The sequence below is a fragment of the Pocillopora damicornis genome, chromosome 7 (assembly GCF_964200805.1).
Source record: "Pocillopora damicornis chromosome 7, jaPocDami1.2, whole genome shotgun sequence".
Classification (NCBI taxonomy): domain Eukaryota; kingdom Metazoa; phylum Cnidaria; class Anthozoa; order Scleractinia; family Pocilloporidae; genus Pocillopora; species Pocillopora damicornis.
Window position 1 is genome coordinate 17,703,013 of NC_142676.1, and position 19,183 is coordinate 17,722,195.

Below are 19,183 nucleotides of genomic sequence, written 5' to 3' on the forward strand. Positions count from 1 at the left end.
TTTACGAAAGTTCATAAATAAATGAACAAATAATTAAACAAACAATTTTATCTCACCTTCACCGTGTAGCTTCTCACCAAATCATAATAATTTCCTCCTTGCCTCCATTTCATCGCCGCTGGCTTCGTGTCTTCATTAGCAACGTTGAGCTCACAGTTATTTTCTTTGGAGCGAGGGAAATAATTCATGGATACGCACAAACAGTCATCTTTGCACTTCAAGTGACACTGGATGGCATTGGGGACTGTCAAGTTTTGAAACACGTGACCCTCAAGAATTTGGTTATCGATGACATCGTCGTCGATGGCAAACTTGAAGTTTTGACAATTAACTGCTTTCTGTCCCACAGTGGTGAGGGTTAAATTAAATACAAACAGGATGGCTTGGAGATATTGTACGATGCCCATAGCAATGGCACTTTTATTAAATTCATCTGACAAGCATTAGGTAATCTGAAACGAAATGAATAGATATTTGGGTCTATTGCTTAAAAGCGACCTCCATTGGTAAAACTTTCATGAGATCAAACATTTCCTCATTTGCGGAAAATGCATGGATGCATTTTTTAAATTAACTGGCAAATTGTTTTCCTTAAAGCATTAACCATAACATTTTTTTAAAATTAAAACGGGAAGAAAATAACCGTTAGCAATAACATTGCCAAAGTTTTAGTTGTTAGCCGGCCGTAAGAGCCATTACCATGTTAAGACCTTTTTCTGAGTCAGTAAACGTTTTGAAAAACAGAAAGAGTGTATTCGTCTTGCTGCGAAGTCGACCTTCACTACAGAATCATTTATTTGCGGAATTTCGAAAAGAACATTAGGCAAACATTCAAGTCCAAACGAAATTACTCCTCGACGGTTTTTGTTAGGAATGCTCTACAGAAGGAGCTGTAAACGTTCCCGACAGTTTAACTTAAGCTAAGCACAGTTTACAAATAGTTGATTGTTACTCAGATGCTGCGCTGATTTCTCCTCATTGCCCAGGTTGCAATGGAGGGAGACATATTGGCAGTTGAAATGATATGAAAAATAAACGAACCAGTTTCAATTGCTCTACGGCAGTAAATGCTGATTAAAAGTATATCGGTTACAGTTCGTTGAATGCAAAGCTAAATGTCGAAGTATATCAAAACTCAGTGAAACAGCCGCTGCCATGAACTTTATCAAAAACTGACGTTCATCTATCAAATCGCCCAAGTTTGAGGAGTGTTTCTTGAAACGTAAAACTTTCAAGAGTTTCCTGTGTGTCCTTTATTAAAAAAGAAAGCGTTTTGAAAATAAGAGAGATCTCAGAACGTTTCATGTTACAATATAAAAAAGAGAGAAACTCTGCCCAACATCAATTGTTAAAAGATCCTCTTTCAGCAATGCACCTATGAGACTCTGTACTCTACAAAATCAACTCTAAGAACGATTTGGAATGTATTATTCACACTTTAATGTTTAAAAAGGGCCGCATTTTATTATTAATCACAGGAGTATAGGATATGGAATGTCAATGAAAGCTCTTAAAGTAAGCTTTCTTTCCATCGATGAATGAAAATATCGCAAGTTTCGCCACACCTATAAATTTCGCAACCGTATGGCTGGTTTCTTTTCAAGCTTTGAGAAAAGAAATAGAATACAGACCAGTCGACTGACAAATTCTGATCTTATATTGTACCCGTAGACTGGAAAAACACATAAGTTCTGTCTGTAGAGCCAGTTAGTAATCATCCACCGAAGTGGAGGTGAATATTGTTGAATATTATCTCTGTTATTTTCACTGACACTTGGGCTTTATAAGATGTTTTAAGTGAGAACCGCGATGTTTTTCAAACCATTAAGACCCCTCGTCAAGTTTGACTGTCGAACATAACAGCCCTTCTGTCGCGGTGACTATTAATGCTCAATGTTCCGAAGCTAATTGATTTTTAAAATAAATCATTAAAGGGGGTCGATTTCGGTCTCATTTTGCTGAAAAAAAAATCAGTATTTTGACAAGTTACGAAAAAAAGCTGCGTACAAAAAGAAGCGTTAAAGTAAGGGGCAGGCATTTACTATAGCCTGTTTCATTTGGTTCTCATGATAGGAATTTTAATTTTTAACAGAGTAGATCACTTCAAGTCTGTCTAGTAAATTTAATAAAATAGACTAAACAATTTAAGTTTTCTGTAACAAAAAATGGCGTTCTTCGAGGCCATATCGCCATACAAACCGCCTTTATAAAGACCGAGGAAAAATTTTAAAACATGAATGCAAAGCTAGATATTCATATCATCACGTGCAGTTCTTCAAATGCCAACTGGACTTTTGGTGTTTACATCACTAAATTACCAGCTGCCGTGTTACCACAGAAATCAAATAAGCTGCGCCACCTAACTCACGAGACAATGAGTTACTTTTAACAAGATTCATGCACAAATTGCCTAAAGACACAGAAATAAACATTGGTTTTTTAAAACTCACCGAGGACAAACAGAGCTGAAACCTTTTCGAAGGAATGCTTGCGAATAATTTTGTCAAATTTTAACATTGGACGGCCTCATTCTTGTACACTTACATGATTGTTGCATCAGTCGACTGCTGTTTGGAAAATCCTAAGATGAGCCAAAGCCCAGTACGTGCTAAGCTTGCAGGTGGAAATGGGCCCCGAAGACCATTTTCTTTCATTGGCGCCACGTTGAAATTGATAAGTGATGGAAACGTTCGTTGCACACTCAACTTATCGATATTTTCAAGATTTTCAAGAAAAAACGAACATTAGGCCCGGTTGTTATTTGTCCAATTTGTTTTAGCCAACCTAGTTGGCCACTGATATTTCATTCAACGTTTCAATCACCCAACGAAAGTCTCACTCATAAATTTTAAAAAATTGTATGAAAAATGGTAAAATATGACATTGTAAAGTCGTTCTCAAACTCTGACCCTTTTCTAGAAGGATGTGCACATAAGGAACATAAATGATAACATGGGACTCTTTTTATCATTGATACTCCTTTAAATTATGTAAGATTATCACGCCGGGCTGACGGGCTCAGAAAATACGCCAATTCGAGCAGCGGATTCTCTATCCAAGATGGCGTCGGGCGCCATTTTTAATTTTTTCAAATTTATTTCAATTTATTTAGATTTATTTTAGGGTTCTCTTTGAATTGTGGGATATCTGTGGGGTCTGTGAACGAAAGAGGAGGCCATTTTGGAAGAGTGAAAAATTTTCACAAGAAGGCGCAGAATTTTGTTTTTTATCGTGCAATGTGGCATAACCCTTGGAATGATGCACTGAGGCAAAGAAAGAGATTACAATATTTCTAGAGGCTGTTTTAAAATTTTAAAATGATGGATTCCTGTGATAGACATTGTATTTGCACATTGTGTTTGCTGAATGTAGATTCATTGTTTTCAGCCTCTGTAAATTGGTACCGCGCGAGCTGAAAGCTGGAATCTGGCCGTGTTGACCAGTGTTGAAGCAGAACCAGATTCATCCCTAGCTGGATTAGTACAACTGGGAGTGAGCTTGCTCGTTGCTTTTGAAAATGCCAAGGAAGGGTAGGAAGAGAGCAAGAAGCTCCAAGACAATAGCAAAGGAAAAGTTTCCAATCGGGGAACTTGCCCGTAGGCGGAAAGTGCTCAGAGAGGAATTTATTTCAAACTGCAAAGTCTACTCGACGGAAAGTTCAAAGCTGAAAAAGCTGAAAAGAAAGTTAAGGAAAAGTAACTTTGCTCATATGTATTATTTTGATAAATAACGACTGATTTTTGTTCATTTTTTTGATAAATGGTGTTGATTATATTTATATAGGTGTTTACTAATTTTTACTGAAGATATTAAATTGGGAACTGCAAATATAAACAACAAAAGTTGTGATCCAAAATGTGCCTCAGCTTTACTGAGTTCAGTATCTTGTGTGATTTTTCTCAATTTGCAAATTGTTTAAATTTTAGCACAGTCTCATACATTGATGTATGAATTATCTGACTCAAGTTCTTTTCAGGATTTTGCTATTCTATTTATCTTTGGGTAGAAAATCTGGGACTGTGGATTAATTTAACTATCCGGCAAATCTTTCATAGGTTGAAAGAATCCAGAATGATGTGGAGTTAGTGAAAAAAAGAGTAATCGAGACTGACATTGTAAGAAAAAGAAAACTTCTGAAAAGACGAAGGTTTTCAACCTCTATATCAGAAGCCAGTTCCGAAGAATATGCAGTTCCTGTTGCAAAAAGAACTTGCCAAAGACGTACAAGGGAGACTATCGATGCCTGAAATGAAATCCATTGTTATACAAGGGAGAATAAAAGTCCAATACTGGATGCTTTGTGGTTGACTTTAGTTAAGGAAGCCACACCGTTTCAGTTGGGAAAGTACTTTTCCTTATCTAAGAAAGTAATGAAGAAAGTTTTACCTAACGTAGTGAGGGAAAGTATTCCAACTTTTGAAAACAGCTTTGACAATAAACTTAGAAGCCTAAGAGTATTGTACAGCAAGGGGTTGTTGAGTAAGGAGAAATATAAAAGAATTAGGCTCAATCTTTCCATGAATACTCGCAAAAGTGGCAAGAAACTGGAAAGCTTTAAGTTCATGTCAAGTGTTCGCTTGCCGAAGATCTTGCCCTATGAGAAATTGATAACTTTTGTCAAAAGCATTGATGTTGGAAATGTTAATGATTTCAAAGATTTTTGCTATGATTTAGATGCAGATGAAGTTGTGGAAGGGTCATATAGAGAGCTACAACCATTTCTGTCGCAGCTTGCTGATATGTATATTTGCTTAGATAAGACTAGTCCATCCCTGTCTCATTTTGGATCTGAACTGTATCACTTAAGAGTAGCTCTAGGTGCTGATGGGGCCCCCTTCGGCAAAGACGATGAGGCCACTTCTTGGCTTGTATCATTCGTCAATGTAGGTCAGCAAATTGCAAGTGAAACTGACAACTTTATTCTTGCAGGAGCAAATTGTAGTGAATCTCACCTCTCAATGCAGCGCTATGCACGAAAGCTTGTTTCCGATGTGGGTGACATAGAGGGTAAGACTTTTTACCTGCCATTTAGCGAAACTTCAGCTAAGTTTACTTTCGAGTTAATTCCCTCTGACATGAAGTGGGCCTCCACATTTAGTGGAGAACTAGCAAACTCAGCATTTTACTTTTCTCCATTTGGCAATGTTAACAATGACAACAAGTCCATAGTTAATGCTAGTTTGGGTCAATCTGAACAATGCTTATGGAAGCCATGGGTGTACGAAGAAAGGCTTCAGGTAGCAACAAAGGTTGAAGCAAAAAGGAAAGAGTTGGGTCAAACAAGACTTGCCGAGTCTACAAAAAGAACTAAGTTGTTGGATTATATAAGAAGTCTAAATTCCCGTCAAGAAACTACTCCCCTTTTTGGTCCCCAGGTTGACAAGATTTTTGCTTAGCCTCTGCATAATTCAAACAATGCATGTCAGCAATTACATGAGCTTATGCTTGTCCATGCCAATGACAAAAGCAAGTTCTGCCACAATTTTATGTCTATCCTAAAGGCAATTTCGCGTGAGGACGACAGTCCTCAGCAACAGCTCCAAATTTGCACATTTGCATTTACTGGCCTTCAGCTAGGAGACGCTATCAGCCGGTTTAGTCGTGTCACAATAACTGAGGGTGTCTTGCAGGAAATCAAAGACTCTTGCAAGCGGTATTTCAATGCCTGCTCTCTTATGTTAGACTCCGTAACACCGACAGTTTGGACGATCGGTCATGCCATCCCTTATCACACAGACCTCCTGTATAGGAAACTTGGCTTAGGGTTAGGAATTAATACTATGCAAGGGAGGGAGGTTAAACACGTGCGCATCAGCCAGTATGCAAAGCATGCAACCTTGTCAACAAGGTGGAACCTTGTTTTTAGACATGATTTCATTACGACTGTTTGGTTAAGGCAATATGACCCTGCAAGTTTTCACTACCACAAGAGCACAGATGTGTATATTCCTAAAAAGATTGCGCAACCAAATGTTTGCTACTGTGCTTAGACAAGGAATGCGCTGCTGAAAAATGCTCACTGTGTTCATCTGAGATTTACAAGAGTGTAGAAAGGAGTGCTGAAACAGGGGCTTTAGACCCATATATTTGCAATCTTCTTAGTGTCACAAGCTGAACATAAAGGTACAATGACTAACCCAACTACAGTTTGGGACATTTACAGTCGAACACCTAACCAAGGCCACCCACCAAAAGTCTTTACAAATTTAATGACCATAAAATAAAAAGATGGTCAAATTGAGTGCAATTATCTCGAATAAATGGTTTGGATAAATTCTTTGTAGAGTTTGAAAAGTGCACTTATTTTATTTATTTATTTATTTTTTTCATTTGCTATAATTTTTCACAAAATTGTGTCAGGATGGCCTTGGTTGGAGTAGTTGCTCTGTTAACAGTTTTGTCGTCGCTAAGTGGAGCTATATTGCTGTTAACTTGCTCAAATATTTTGGGGTTTATTCAAAGTGCTTTGGGTGCGTATTTTCCTCCAGCAACCCATTTTAAAAGCTCTTGAGTTCAAAAATAATACCTGGATGCTATTTTAGCACTTGAAATTGACAAGCTTTAGGAAAAGTCTCAAAAACAAATACATGTTCTATATAAGGGGAAAGGGTCATAAACCATTGATGTCACATATCCCTGTTGGATATTTGGGGAAAGCCCCTCCCCCCTAACTCCTAGTAACAATATTCTATCTGATTCATTAATCTTGAAATTTTACATAATGAAACTTATCAAACAGCTGATTATGCTTATGTGCTGTACTTAACATGGTTTCAAAAAGATTTATTTGAATAAAATAATTTTAAGTGTGTATTCATGTGCTGTATTTTACATGGTCTTTAAGAGTTATTTGAATAAAACAATTTCAACCATGTGTTCATGAACTGTACTTTACATGGTTTGAGTTAATTAATTAGTTAATTAAACTGAACAAAATGATTGATGACAAGGATTGAATACCTTAATAAACAGCCAACAGTTTCTTGCATTTAGCTGACATAATTATGAAAATTATGCCAATTATTTCTAGCACTGTTTTCTGCTGATCTCAGCAAACGGTACTGTTATTCTTTATGCCAGGGAGTGCTGAGGAACTCCCAGTCTATTGTCCATACCTGAGGCTGATTTTCATAATTTCAGAGTTTTTTGAATATGTAAACTTAGCTGGATAGTCACCAGTGACAATCACCTCGCTAAAGGAACCATCTTTTTCCATTTTGGGGAAGACATCGCTCTCATGGATTGTTCCTTTTCGATATTTATTTGCCAGTGAGAGAAAGAGACCCTTCACCTTTCCCATATCCGTGATGTGTATCTCATGGACAGCACGTGTGTTCCTGACAACCATACCACCAGCAACAGGAGCTAAAGCGACAAACTTGAAACAATCAAACACCTCCAATGGTAAATTCCATGAGAAATTGACAGTCCATGGCCGGGAAGCACGCGTTTTTCGCTTCATTTTTCTCAGCATTCTGATGTGCCAAAAAGCAACAATCCTTGCCAACATTCTTGCGGGCTGAGCTAAATAAAATTTGAAAGCCCTTTCACTGTCGCACGTGTGTTTCTTGATAACTGCTCTGCTCAACACTAAAAGTTCGCCCCCAATTTCTGTTGCTAAAGCTTTGTCTTCACTAGAATTCCTGTAATCATTCACAGCTTCGTGGAGTTTTACTAAAAGGGCCGCCATATTGAAAGCACCGTTTGTATAGAGATCGCTGACCAGTTTCTTACGGGCTCACTGTTATCGAAATGGCGCGATTTGGCAAGCTGCCATCCTGGCGTGATCATTATTTAGAACAGGAACCGAATGATATGTATTATCGAAAACTGCATGCCATCCATTTACAGTTTAAAAGCTTCAACTAGAGAAAGCGGAGATTAGGGTTAGACTTCACCATTGAGGAGTCTACTAGAAAAAAACTGGAAATAATTATAATAATATTGAAATAGAATACAACCCGAAGCAACTTTCTTTCTCCAGGCATTATTGTTGATGTTAAGTCGTGGGTTTTTTTAATATAGTCATTCACCACAAACGGAGACACACAGTCAGGCCTAAAATGATCATCCGTGCGGTTTTTTTTGCCAGGCAGATAATAACCAGTACTCACCCGTTTGAATAAACCTCATGGAAAATAATCTATAAATGTCAGAAATTCAAAATGAACACGGATACTATAAGTCAAAAACCGTAAATTTGCATGGAAATTAGCGTAATTGAATCATTTTGCAATGAAAAACCTTCACAAATGTTACATGGTTAAATTTTTCCTTTTCGTATCTTCTCTCTAGCTTTTAAAGTAAGTATACTTGATTTAGAAGCCAGAAATAATCGTAAATCATTGAAATTAGATCAATTTTGTACCTGTGCGGGTTGTAAAGCGCTTCATAAACAAAACACGATAGAGGTTATGTCATCATGTTTTAGCTTTAAGGGGACCTTCTAATTGGTAATTAGAAAAGTTGAAAAATTGTGGCGAAAACAATGGTTGTTTCTCCAATAAAAATTGTAATTATTCCTTTACTTCCATAATATTCACAAGCAAACCTGTACACTAATGTTACACAAAACTGGAATTTCAAGCTAGGCTTGATAGTAATTAGCAAAGAAGAAGGAGAAATTCAAAGTTTTTGTTGTAAGATCTGTCTTGAAAGGGACTTTCCTATATGAACATTTTGACTGAAGCCAGTTGGCGAGAAAGCGAAGGCATTTTTATTATTAAACCACTTTTTTTTCAATCATTCGACCAGATACATAGTGGACTCATTCTCTTGACAATAGATACAAAGTGAGTCGTCTTCGACTCCAAAGATGTAAAGTTTCTTTAGTGTAAAAGGTTGAAAGTGGACTTCTGTCATCCTTCTGACTCCTGAAATGTATTTAAAGGCTGGAGAAGAGATCGGTTTTCGAGTCATGTAATTGCGAATGTCTCTTTCGCTCTCAATACAATAATCAAACTGACATCTGATAGTATGTAAGTTGACGAAACAGCATTCAGGCGATTAAATGAAATGTTATGCTGCCCCTTTCTACAGCTATCAAGTCCTATACAAACAAACTTAATGCAACCATGCAATTCAGTCTTCGTCTTAAGCTATGCAACTTATTTGCATAGCAACTAAGACCCCAGTTGGTCTTTACCCTTGGTTGTTCTAACTCCTGAGGATAACATATTTAATTTTTTTAGGCTTTTTAATTTAATTTAGAACCATGTTATATTAATTGCATATGTTACAAATATAAGTTTATATAAAGGTTCGTAAGGCGTATTTTAACATATTCGTATGATAGCTTATGCATACAAGCCATGAATTATTATTTAACTACCACTACAACGCAGTTTTGTTCTTCTTTTCAAAAGGGAGCCAGGATTGCATTAGCTTTGCATTTTTGTTACAGGAAACTCGGGCTAATCTCCTACCTAAGCAATGCAAAGCTAAAAACAATCACAGATTCTAACATAATTTAGTGTTAATAACTGAGTTGGAAACGTAAATTTGCCACCGTAACGAGTGAAAAGGCTGACGTTTCGAGCGCTAGCCCTTCGTCAGAGCAATTTGCAATACTCTCCCACCGACGCAAAACCACAGTTTTTGTGTGGGATTTCCCACACTTTGTCAAGGCCCGCGAAATTTATAGTTGTTTTTTTCACAAAGGATTGCACAGCGGCCATTTCTGTTCTCAGTTGTTGGGTTTTGGCGAACTTATACGGAATTTCATTTTTGTTTCCTGGGGGTTTTTGTTTTCGAGGTGAGGATAAGTCATTTTCTGTTTTTACGGGTTCTTTGCGTGCTTTAACTTTTCAATTTTGTTGTGAGAGCTTCACGGTTAAGCTCTCACGAGAGGCGATTACGTTTGTGTACCTGGTTTGTGTTCTTTCTTTTATAATCTGAGGCGTTTGTTTCGTTATTTTTTCAGGTGTTTATAACATAAATTTTTTTCACGCAAGCCAACACGCTGAAACGCGGCTTGAGCTCAGTGCAGGCTGCACAGGAGCTTTTACGCTTTCACAAGCCAACATTTATCGGCTTGGACCTTCGGTGCGGGTTGTGTCGGATTGAAAGGAGTCACTGTACTCTCGCAAGCCAACATTTGTCAGCTTGAATATATTTGTGCGGGTTGCACTTCAAAGAGTCTCAGAGTGTAGCAACGTGTCTCACGAGTGTCTCAAAGTGTCACAAACTGAAGGAAACTATTGTTTGCCTTGAACTGTCAAGAGTGTTATTTATGTTAATAAACTGAGTTTCTAGTTAGTTGGATTGTTGTTGTTGTTGCTCGCTCAAGAACACAAGTAAATATGGGGATCTCCATTGAACAATTCCGTTCAAGGATCAGATCTCATGACAATTTCGTGAAAATAAAGGATGTCTCATCGCGTTTTAAGGATCGGTTTTGGAATATAATGCTAATGACGTTTTATTTAAATGTGTTTTATTTTCTGACACTGAAACAAGTTGTTATACCATACAAAATGTTGAATCAAGTGATGTTTTGGTTTACACAAATGATGTGCTACAATGTTTGTATTCCATTGCTTATAAGACAAGTAAATGATGTGGAGGAAAATCCTGGCCCTACGATATTTGATATCATTGACCCAATGATAATAGTGTCTGAGACTACAGTTAAGGAAATGAAGCAATGTGTAGCAATATCACTTACTGCTATTATTTGATGCATCGCACTTTCCATGATACGAAGTTTTTATTTCATTCACACTTAGATTTTTTCTCATTGAACAAAAAAATTTCAAAGATTGGAAGTAATCAACTTTTCAACGACGAATGTGAAAGAAGACGATTTTATCGAGTTTTTGACTTTAAAATGTAATAGTGTTTTCTATGGAACATCACATGAATAGTCAAAGTAAAAAGTGTTTGCAGAGAGACCGCCTAAAAACGCAAAATTCAAATATTACAATATGGATGCTGGGTATTTAAGGTTGCCTACGACGTAGCTCTTGTGTTTGTCCACATTCCTTTTTAACTCGTGAATTGCGCGCATGCGCAAGGGCGAGTTATAGATACGATGTGGGGAATAACATTCGCTGGCTCGATTGGTCGATTCCTGTAAACTTTTTTTCAATTTTAGGCTTTTGAGTGCATTTGATAGTTTTTGGCGAGCAATAAACAAACGGAATGGCGACCTTTGTTGCTAAGAATAGTGGTGGGGTGAAAAAGAAGCCAATGATAATCTTAAAAGAGTGTTTTTTTTTTCGTTTTAGTTTCAACAAGCGGCGCCAGCGACTGGCAGGCATGCAAGGATTCACATTGAAATAACAGAACGACCTTCGTTTTTCATAAAATTGTAATTCACAGTCCTTGAATTTGAAAACAATCCGAAGATTCATTGAAAATATCACTTACTGCGAAGCGCACGGAGTTTACAGATGTTATGGCGTGAGATTGAGGACAAAATCGATCATTACGTTTCGTATCGTGTGTTTTTCCTGTGTGAAGCAACAAAAGATGCCGGCGACTGACGAAATTACAAGTAAACACGAAAATCAAATAACGCCTGATTTTCAGTGAATTTTTAACGAACAATCTTCTTTTAAGGTTCAAGACAATTTGAAGATTCAAAATACGTATTACGTACTAAAAAGCAAAAGTTATACACCACAAAATTGATAAATAGGCCTGAAATGAAATTCTATCTTGTTATTGATTATACGTTGCCTAGCACGCGACTAAAATCTACCCAGGCGGAGATCCAAAATGACGGTGGCAGTCTTGGCTTAGTTATATCACTCAAAACTCGTTCCCGTTTGTCTCATTTGATAAAGAGGGAATCGTTAATGTTTTCATTAAGACAGTATTGCCTTGATTTTCTAATTTTTACAATGATAGACAGTAAATTTCACTTTTCACCCACATTTACTTCCAACCTTTTCTTTTGAACCAGAAACAAAAATGATAGACGTTTAAAACACATGACATCATCCACCCTTGTCAAATGTAATAGCATGATCATTTCAATTTCAATTACTTTGTTTCTTTGCTACATTAGCGAACGCTGAACTACTGCTTGTACTCTAGATACGACAATCAACCACAAAATTCCCTAAACCAGATAACATTAAACATAATCCAAGAAATCATGTGTCAATTCACGAGTTTGCTCATAGAGCACTTTGATTTTCGTATAGTACTCCTCAGAAGTGTCTTAATAGCCTTTTTTTCTTATTTTAAATTCATGGGAGGATATACGTCGCAATGTGTCTTTTAATTATCTTTAGAATAGTGATCACAAAAAAAACAAGTAATTTCACAACAAGAAGCAGTAGAGACCAGCGAGAGACAAAGGAGATCGCCAATAGCCTTTAGAATAGTGATTTAATCTTTAAATTGTCTTCCACTAGATACTTACAGCTAGATGACAAAACTCATTCTCTCGCTATTGAAATATTTTCTTCGTTTCCATAGAGGAATTGACTCTGCCACAGTTAAAAGAGGCAGTTGAACACGAATTATGAATGATGTTCGATCCGGCTCCAGCTCTTTATTTTTGGCTGAACTCTCTATAAAGGAGTCCACAAATGCAAAGGTTCAAAAACTGAGAAACAGTCCAATTGGAAATTACGTCACTCAACCTCCTTACTTTTGTATCCGCCACCTTTGATGATATTTCAACTGGGTTTCTTTTAGGTTATTTGTATATTAAAGGAGCTGAATGTTTGGAATGACTTTTTTAAGCATTATTAGTATGCAAAGAGAAAAAATAGGAAAAAAATTTTAAGGAAACGGTACAGAAACACTCAAATTTAATTTACACCATGCACAAAACTAGTGTCCCTGGTTGGCACAGTGTCGTTTCTCAAAAAGCGCTTCATCTTCATCCCTTGGGCCTCCATCATGCTGTTTAATATGGACAAGTTTTGCTCAAAGCATAATTCTTCAAAATTTGCCCAACAAAGCGACGTTTACGGCCAAGTTGGATCGTTAAGATCGTGTCTTTGTCTGCAGACAAATTTCACCTATTTTCCTCTCACAACGTTTGGGAACTGAAACATTCTATGCCCGGTGCCGGAACGATCGATTCTGACAGTTTTGCTGGTCTGAGCCGGGGCACCAGCAACACAATATCGCCCTCGTTGCCGAATTCGACTGAATTCGATTTTATGTTACCAAAGTGACGTCAGCGGTTTTTTTGTCAAATGGTACTTTGGCCGCGCAATTCGAATACCATTTTTGAGGGGAAAATAAGATGATGTCTCACATTATGTACAACAATCCTGAATGACCTTTACACTTCACTGGTGCTTCTCTTGACAAACACCTGCTCCAACTACTATACCTACTTCATCTCCTACATTTTGAACATTTCAAAAATTGTTTTAAGAACAAATGTGCAATGTTATAAAGTAAGCAGTGATCCTAACAAAGCACTTAAGTACCTTAGTCATTGTCAAAGAGAGGCTGTTGAGGGCTTCTCACAGTTATGCATCGAGTCCCTAACATTAAAATCAAGCAAAGCTGTACATATTTATCACCTGGGAGAAATTATTAACCTCTCACTGCCACTAAGTAAATACCATTTCTCCTCACTCTACGGATTTTTTAAAGCGAAATCAAGAAATCTAAACTTAAAGCTTGGTTTTACAAATGATTAAACTAACAAAGCCGAAGCTAATCTTCAAAGAAGAGAAAAGAAAAGTAAAAGTTAAGAGAAAACCGTTGATTGACTGAGTCAAGAAAATGTCGCCCTTCGACGAGAACACATGTCATTATTAAATTAATAGCGAACGGAGGTATTTAAACATCTCCGAATCTAAACACAAGCATTTCAACTTACTATTAGTCACTTGCTTGAAAATAATTTGCATAAATCAACTAATGGTGAGCTCTGAATGTGTTTTCAAAGACGAATATAAAAAAAAGGCCAATTTTATCGACCTTTCACTTTTAAGATGTAAGTGTATTATCTATTGAACATTACATGAAAAGATGAAAGTGCAGGTAAAGAGTGTTTGTTCAGAGACCGCCTAATTCCTTCAATTATTGAAATATGGACGCTGTGTATCAAAGGTCTAAGGTTGCTTATGACGTCACTTTTGTGCATGTCTGCATTCCTCGATGATAAAGGGTCAGTGTAACTATCTGAAATATTAAACGTTTAGTTCAATTTCAACTCCTAATTGGACCAAACTTTGAGGCACTTGATGTCTTGTGTAGTTCTTAGCCTTGCTCTGATATTTTCCTACTTTCAGTTGGCTGTCTTTCCTCTTCTGTGAAAGGAAATAAATTCGCAAAAAGTTACTCGTCATATTTAGCTCCAAACCAATGCTGCGTTGTAGAAGCAGGAGAAAACGAGCAGCGGTGATCCGGATTCATGTGATTTCTTTCAAATTTTCCGAAATTTTTTTCACGGGGGACTCCACCTGATTTTCCATCAAATTCACATTCGTTTTCTATGCTATTGTAACTCCTTATGTGCCAGGACAAATTTTCCTCTTGTTTTGTGAGGGCGGTGCAATTAGAACAATAGATCCCTCGGATATTGACATATTCGTACATCTTGCAGGTGTTCCAGGTACCAAAAATGTCATGACCTGCCAGCTTAGCGCGTGCGTAGTCCGTATACTGCAGGCCATCCGTAGAAAAGTTACAAGTTGCTCTCAGATGTGTGGAGTGATTAGCAAGATACTGCATCTGTGATAAGGATAGTCGGAACTCGTTCCAATTTACTTCCCCCTCTTCAATATCAATCTCAAGGTTTTTGCCAAACCCTGCATAATTGAAGGTTTTTCTCTTGGACAAGGAAAACGATTGTATTAACGTCCATACAAAGCCAGGTTCAGACTGCAAGTCACAGTAAACAGAAAACCGTTCATTGTCTGAATGTGAGATGTCGTATTTTCCTGATGTCGAGGCACCGTTCTTAGCTATGTCTTTGCAGCTTTTCGGATTTTTGATCTTCTCACACCGCTGACCAGAGTATGTACTAGGACAGGTACAGTTAAACCTGGTGCTGTGAGTGTCACAAATCTCCAGACATGCCCCTCCATTGAGACAAGGATTGGTGCGGCAGCATCTGTTGATGCAATGATGCTTCTCTGGTGTGTATCTGTCTCCACCCTACAGCAAGATTAAAATAATTTTTTAGCTCACCATGCTCATCGAATTGGGTAGGCATGTACTTTTTAGCAACCATCGACAAATCTCACTTGAATCGGATCGAATTGATAACAAACAGTGCGAGCAAAGTACGTATGCGTGCAACATATAGCGGGGTGTCAGAATGGAGATGAAATGTCCCTCAAAATTAGATTTGAAATGCAGTAATACAGCAATGGTTAAGTCAGTGATGTCTTTATGAAGTTTGTAGTCGCTTCTGTTCTGCCGTTCCCTTCGCATTAAAACATGGCCGTTAAGGAAAAAGTTTGAGAGAGAGAATGGACCCAATCTTCTCTTAGCCAAATCAGTTTGTTTTTGTTTTGTCTAGACCAATCATATCGCAGACAAAACAGTGTGCACAAAATTGTCTTTGGCCCGGACTGACATATAACTCACCTCTTTTTTAAGGAGTACCAGAAAAATTGATCACGTGGAACGAACTTGAACATCTTGGGATATTTACTTTGTTTACGAAAGTTCATAAATAAGTGAGTAAAACATTAGATAAATAATCTTATCTCACCTTCACCGTGTAGCTTCTCATCAAATCATAATAATTTCCCCCTTGCCTCCATTTCATCGCCGCCGGCTCCATGTCTTTATTAGCTTCGTTGAGCTCACAATTGTTTTCTTTGGACAGAGGGAAATAATTCATGGATACACACAGGCAGTCATCTTTGCACTTCAAGTGACACTGGATGGCGTTTGGGACTGTCAATCTTTCAAACACGTGACCCTCAAGAATTTGGTTATGGATGACATCGTCATCGATAGCAAACTTGAAGTTTTGACAAGTTACTTTTTTCTGTGCCTCAGTGGAGAGGGTCAAATTGAATACAAACAGCACGACTTGGAGATATTGTACGATGTCCATAGCAATGGCACTATTAATATGAAGAAAAAAGAAGATACATGATTATTACCTTTGACAAGCATGGGGTAATCTGGAACGAAATGAATAGATATTTCGGTCTCTTGCTTAAAAGCGACTTCCATTGATAAAACTTCATGATATCAAACATTTGCTCATTTGTGGAAAATGCATGGATGCATTTTTCTGATTAACTATGAAATTGTTTCCCTTAAAGCGTTAACCATAATATATTTTTTTTAATTGCAACGGAAAGAAAATAATCGTTAGCAAAAAAATTGCCAAATTTTGGTCGTTAGCCGTAAGAGCCATTACCATATTTAGACCTTCTTCTGATTCAGTAAACGTTTTGGAAGACAGAAAAGAGTGTATTCGTCTCGCTGTGAAGTCGATCTTCACTACAGAATCACCTATTTGCGGAATTTCGAAAAGAAGACTAGGCAAACATTCAAGCCCAAACGAAATTGCTCCTCGATGGTTCCTGCAAGGAATACTCCCCAAAAGGAGCCGTAAACGTTCCCTGCAGTTTAACCTAAGCTTATTTTTCCATTTCGAGGCTAGAATGATCGGAACGAGACAAAATTAACTTTTACTCTACGGTTTCGCTAGATAGCTGGTAGTAATCCGAATGACACGATCGACACGCCATCCCGGCATTCCAAGAGAGAAATCAAGGTTGAGGTACCCGCAGCAACCACAATCTTTACTTTCCATGAATCGAGTAAACATTTTAAAAGATAAAAAGATCTGTCAAATGTAAAATTCTTCAGTTTATTTTAATAACTTTCGATTCTAACTCGTCACATTAACTAGTTTTGGTCTCACTTTTTATAACCAACGAGACAGGTATTTGACAAGGGGAAAATTAGCATAACACGTCACGCAATACATCAGGTTGATTTTGATGGCCTCAGGGAAATGTTGAGTTTGTCACTCAAAACCGCTGTGTTCCATAACAGCGTTTAATCATTTATGATGGAAACAAATTTGCAGAAAGGAGGGCCAGTTCATCCTGTTCCGTGTACAAATCTCGGGAGAAACTGCAAGAATTCCTTCGAAGTACATACCTGTTGTTTTGTAAATAACACTGTAACGTATTTTAATGTCTGACCAGAGTGCCAAATTTTATTCCTTAATTTTGATCTTCTTCACACTGTGTGTAGTTGATGACCTGATGTTTCAACGAAGATTATCGAGAAGGCCCGTTATAATCACATTTATTAACTTTGTAAGTCACGCAAGCGCTCTAGCGTCACGATCGATCACGTTTACGCAACGTTTTTGGACAACTCGGCATCTAACCTCCATTCAGTTGTAATGAAAACCTAAAATCCTTAGCGTAAAATATAAAAAAACGCAGTTTCAACATTCCAAAGGAGATCTTAGTAAATTTTCAGAATTATGCAAATAATCTTTGACACGAGCGCAATTGAGAAAATTAAACACATGGATTTGCGTTGTTTTAAGATGTTGGTGGATGAAAATTAGAGATATAACCGGGGGTTTGAGGCAATCGGTAACATCATTGGTCTATAAGCTATTCACTGACATGCCTTTTTAGCTCGATTTACGCCTGCATTTTGAGAATTCTTTTGAACAAATAGGCGAATTTTTGATACTCAAATTAAGGTCGATATTCAAATTAAGGTCGAAGAGAAGGGTCCCCTCTGATCACGCTGGTTTGAAAAATATTTCAGGTGAAGTTTCCATATTTTGTCTGTGAACTAACTGAATACATCTTGTAACTTGTAGCAAGATGGAATCCCGTGAGCTACATTATTGCAGTCGCTGTGCACAAAATCTGTGAAATTCACACTTTCGATCGCTATCTACTTTCGATCGCTGATCTAGCCAAAAATCATTTTTTTGGCTTGTGGCGACGCAAAAAAAAAAAGAGAATTGGAGAACAACTACACTATTTTGGAAACATGTGTCTTAAAAAAAAAATTAACAAAAGTTGGAGTCCCAAGACAGCTGACAACATTTATAAAAACTACTTACCAAAAGTAACTCAATGACATTGAATTAGACATTCAATAATGGACTACTGTTTAGAGCACTGTGATCTTTCGCCATAATGTATACAACATGCGATAAACAAACACAACCTTTTCGAAAATACCAGATGCTTCAGATGCGCGCGAAAACTCTCACATACATGACATGCAACAAAAATACTAAAGTTTTCTGACCAAATGTTTTCCACCCATTTTGTCGCGAAAAGTTGCGTAAAATATATCGATTTTTGAGATAGGAAGTCATCTGATGTAAGAAAGTTTTCAAGCCGGCATATGTGTCGTGAACGATGTCTGATGAATCACACTTAAATCTAGATGTAAACATGAATTGGTTAGATACTGTTTTTTTCCAAAACAATTTATTGTTGATATGATTCCTTCAGTCTACAACTTCCTATGGAAAATTCATAATAATTATAGCTAAGAGTTGGAGTGCACTTCGTGTTTAGGGAGTGACTTGAGTAAATTCAGCGTCAAATCCCTTTCCGCACTTTGCATAGCGTCTCACAGTTTTCCTTGAGAAGAATTATGGTTAAGAAAATGATGCTTGCACCTAGCATTTTCTGTAAAATCACTCTACTAATTTAATAGATAAACCGTGATATTATTTCATCTTAAGATTTATCCCTTTTATAATGTACCTTGAGTGTACTTTATTTGAATTGGTGACCTGAAGCTTTCTACTCCGCCGTTGTTGAAGTCCTGCGAAAATTTCCCTACGTAACTGGTCATTCGGCTGGCATTGGATGCTTAAACGCAAACAGTTATGGTAACGTTTTTATCTAGATTATCTTGTTGAGCTGGCTGTCCAAATATAAATTATCTCAACTTACCTCCTCTTTCCGGACCCCTCTGTCTTTTCCGATTTTGGCTTTGCTCCTCGATACGCAGTGAAGACTTTCACCTTTTTAACACTGAATACAATTAAACTTCATAATTAGAAACGGAAGAGAGCATAAACAAAGAATGGAGGTTGCCATCACCAAAATAAAGATACTTACAGCTGGGTGCCAAAAGATATTTTCCCACAATAAAAAGGAAAAAATTTCTGCACAATATTTTCCTACGTTTCCAAAGAGAAGTTGAGTGCGATTCAGTTGAATAGCCTTTTTTTTTCTTTTCTTTTAACTCTCCACAAAAGTGTCTTAATAGCTAAAAAACAAGGAGAGTTTCA

The 19,183-nt window shown here is 37.3% G+C and overlaps 1 protein-coding gene and 1 pseudogene across 1 annotated transcript; one reads left to right on the plus strand and one right to left on the minus strand.

The window, feature by feature from the left end:
* Positions 1-3,455: 3,455 nt before the first annotated feature.
* Positions 3,456-6,806, plus strand: LOC149042936 (uncharacterized; annotated as a pseudogene).
* A 7,453-nt stretch (positions 6,807-14,259) lies between these two features.
* On the minus strand, positions 14,260-15,994 carry LOC149042937 (uncharacterized). Its single transcript, XM_089213666.1, has 2 exons — positions 15,644-15,994; positions 14,260-15,081 (listed from the first exon to the last, which is right to left on the minus strand). Exons 1-2 carry the CDS (start codon positions 15,992-15,994, stop codon positions 14,260-14,262), a joined length of 1,173 nt encoding a protein of 390 aa, XP_089069792.1.
* Between the last annotated feature and the right edge of the window lie 3,189 nt (positions 15,995-19,183).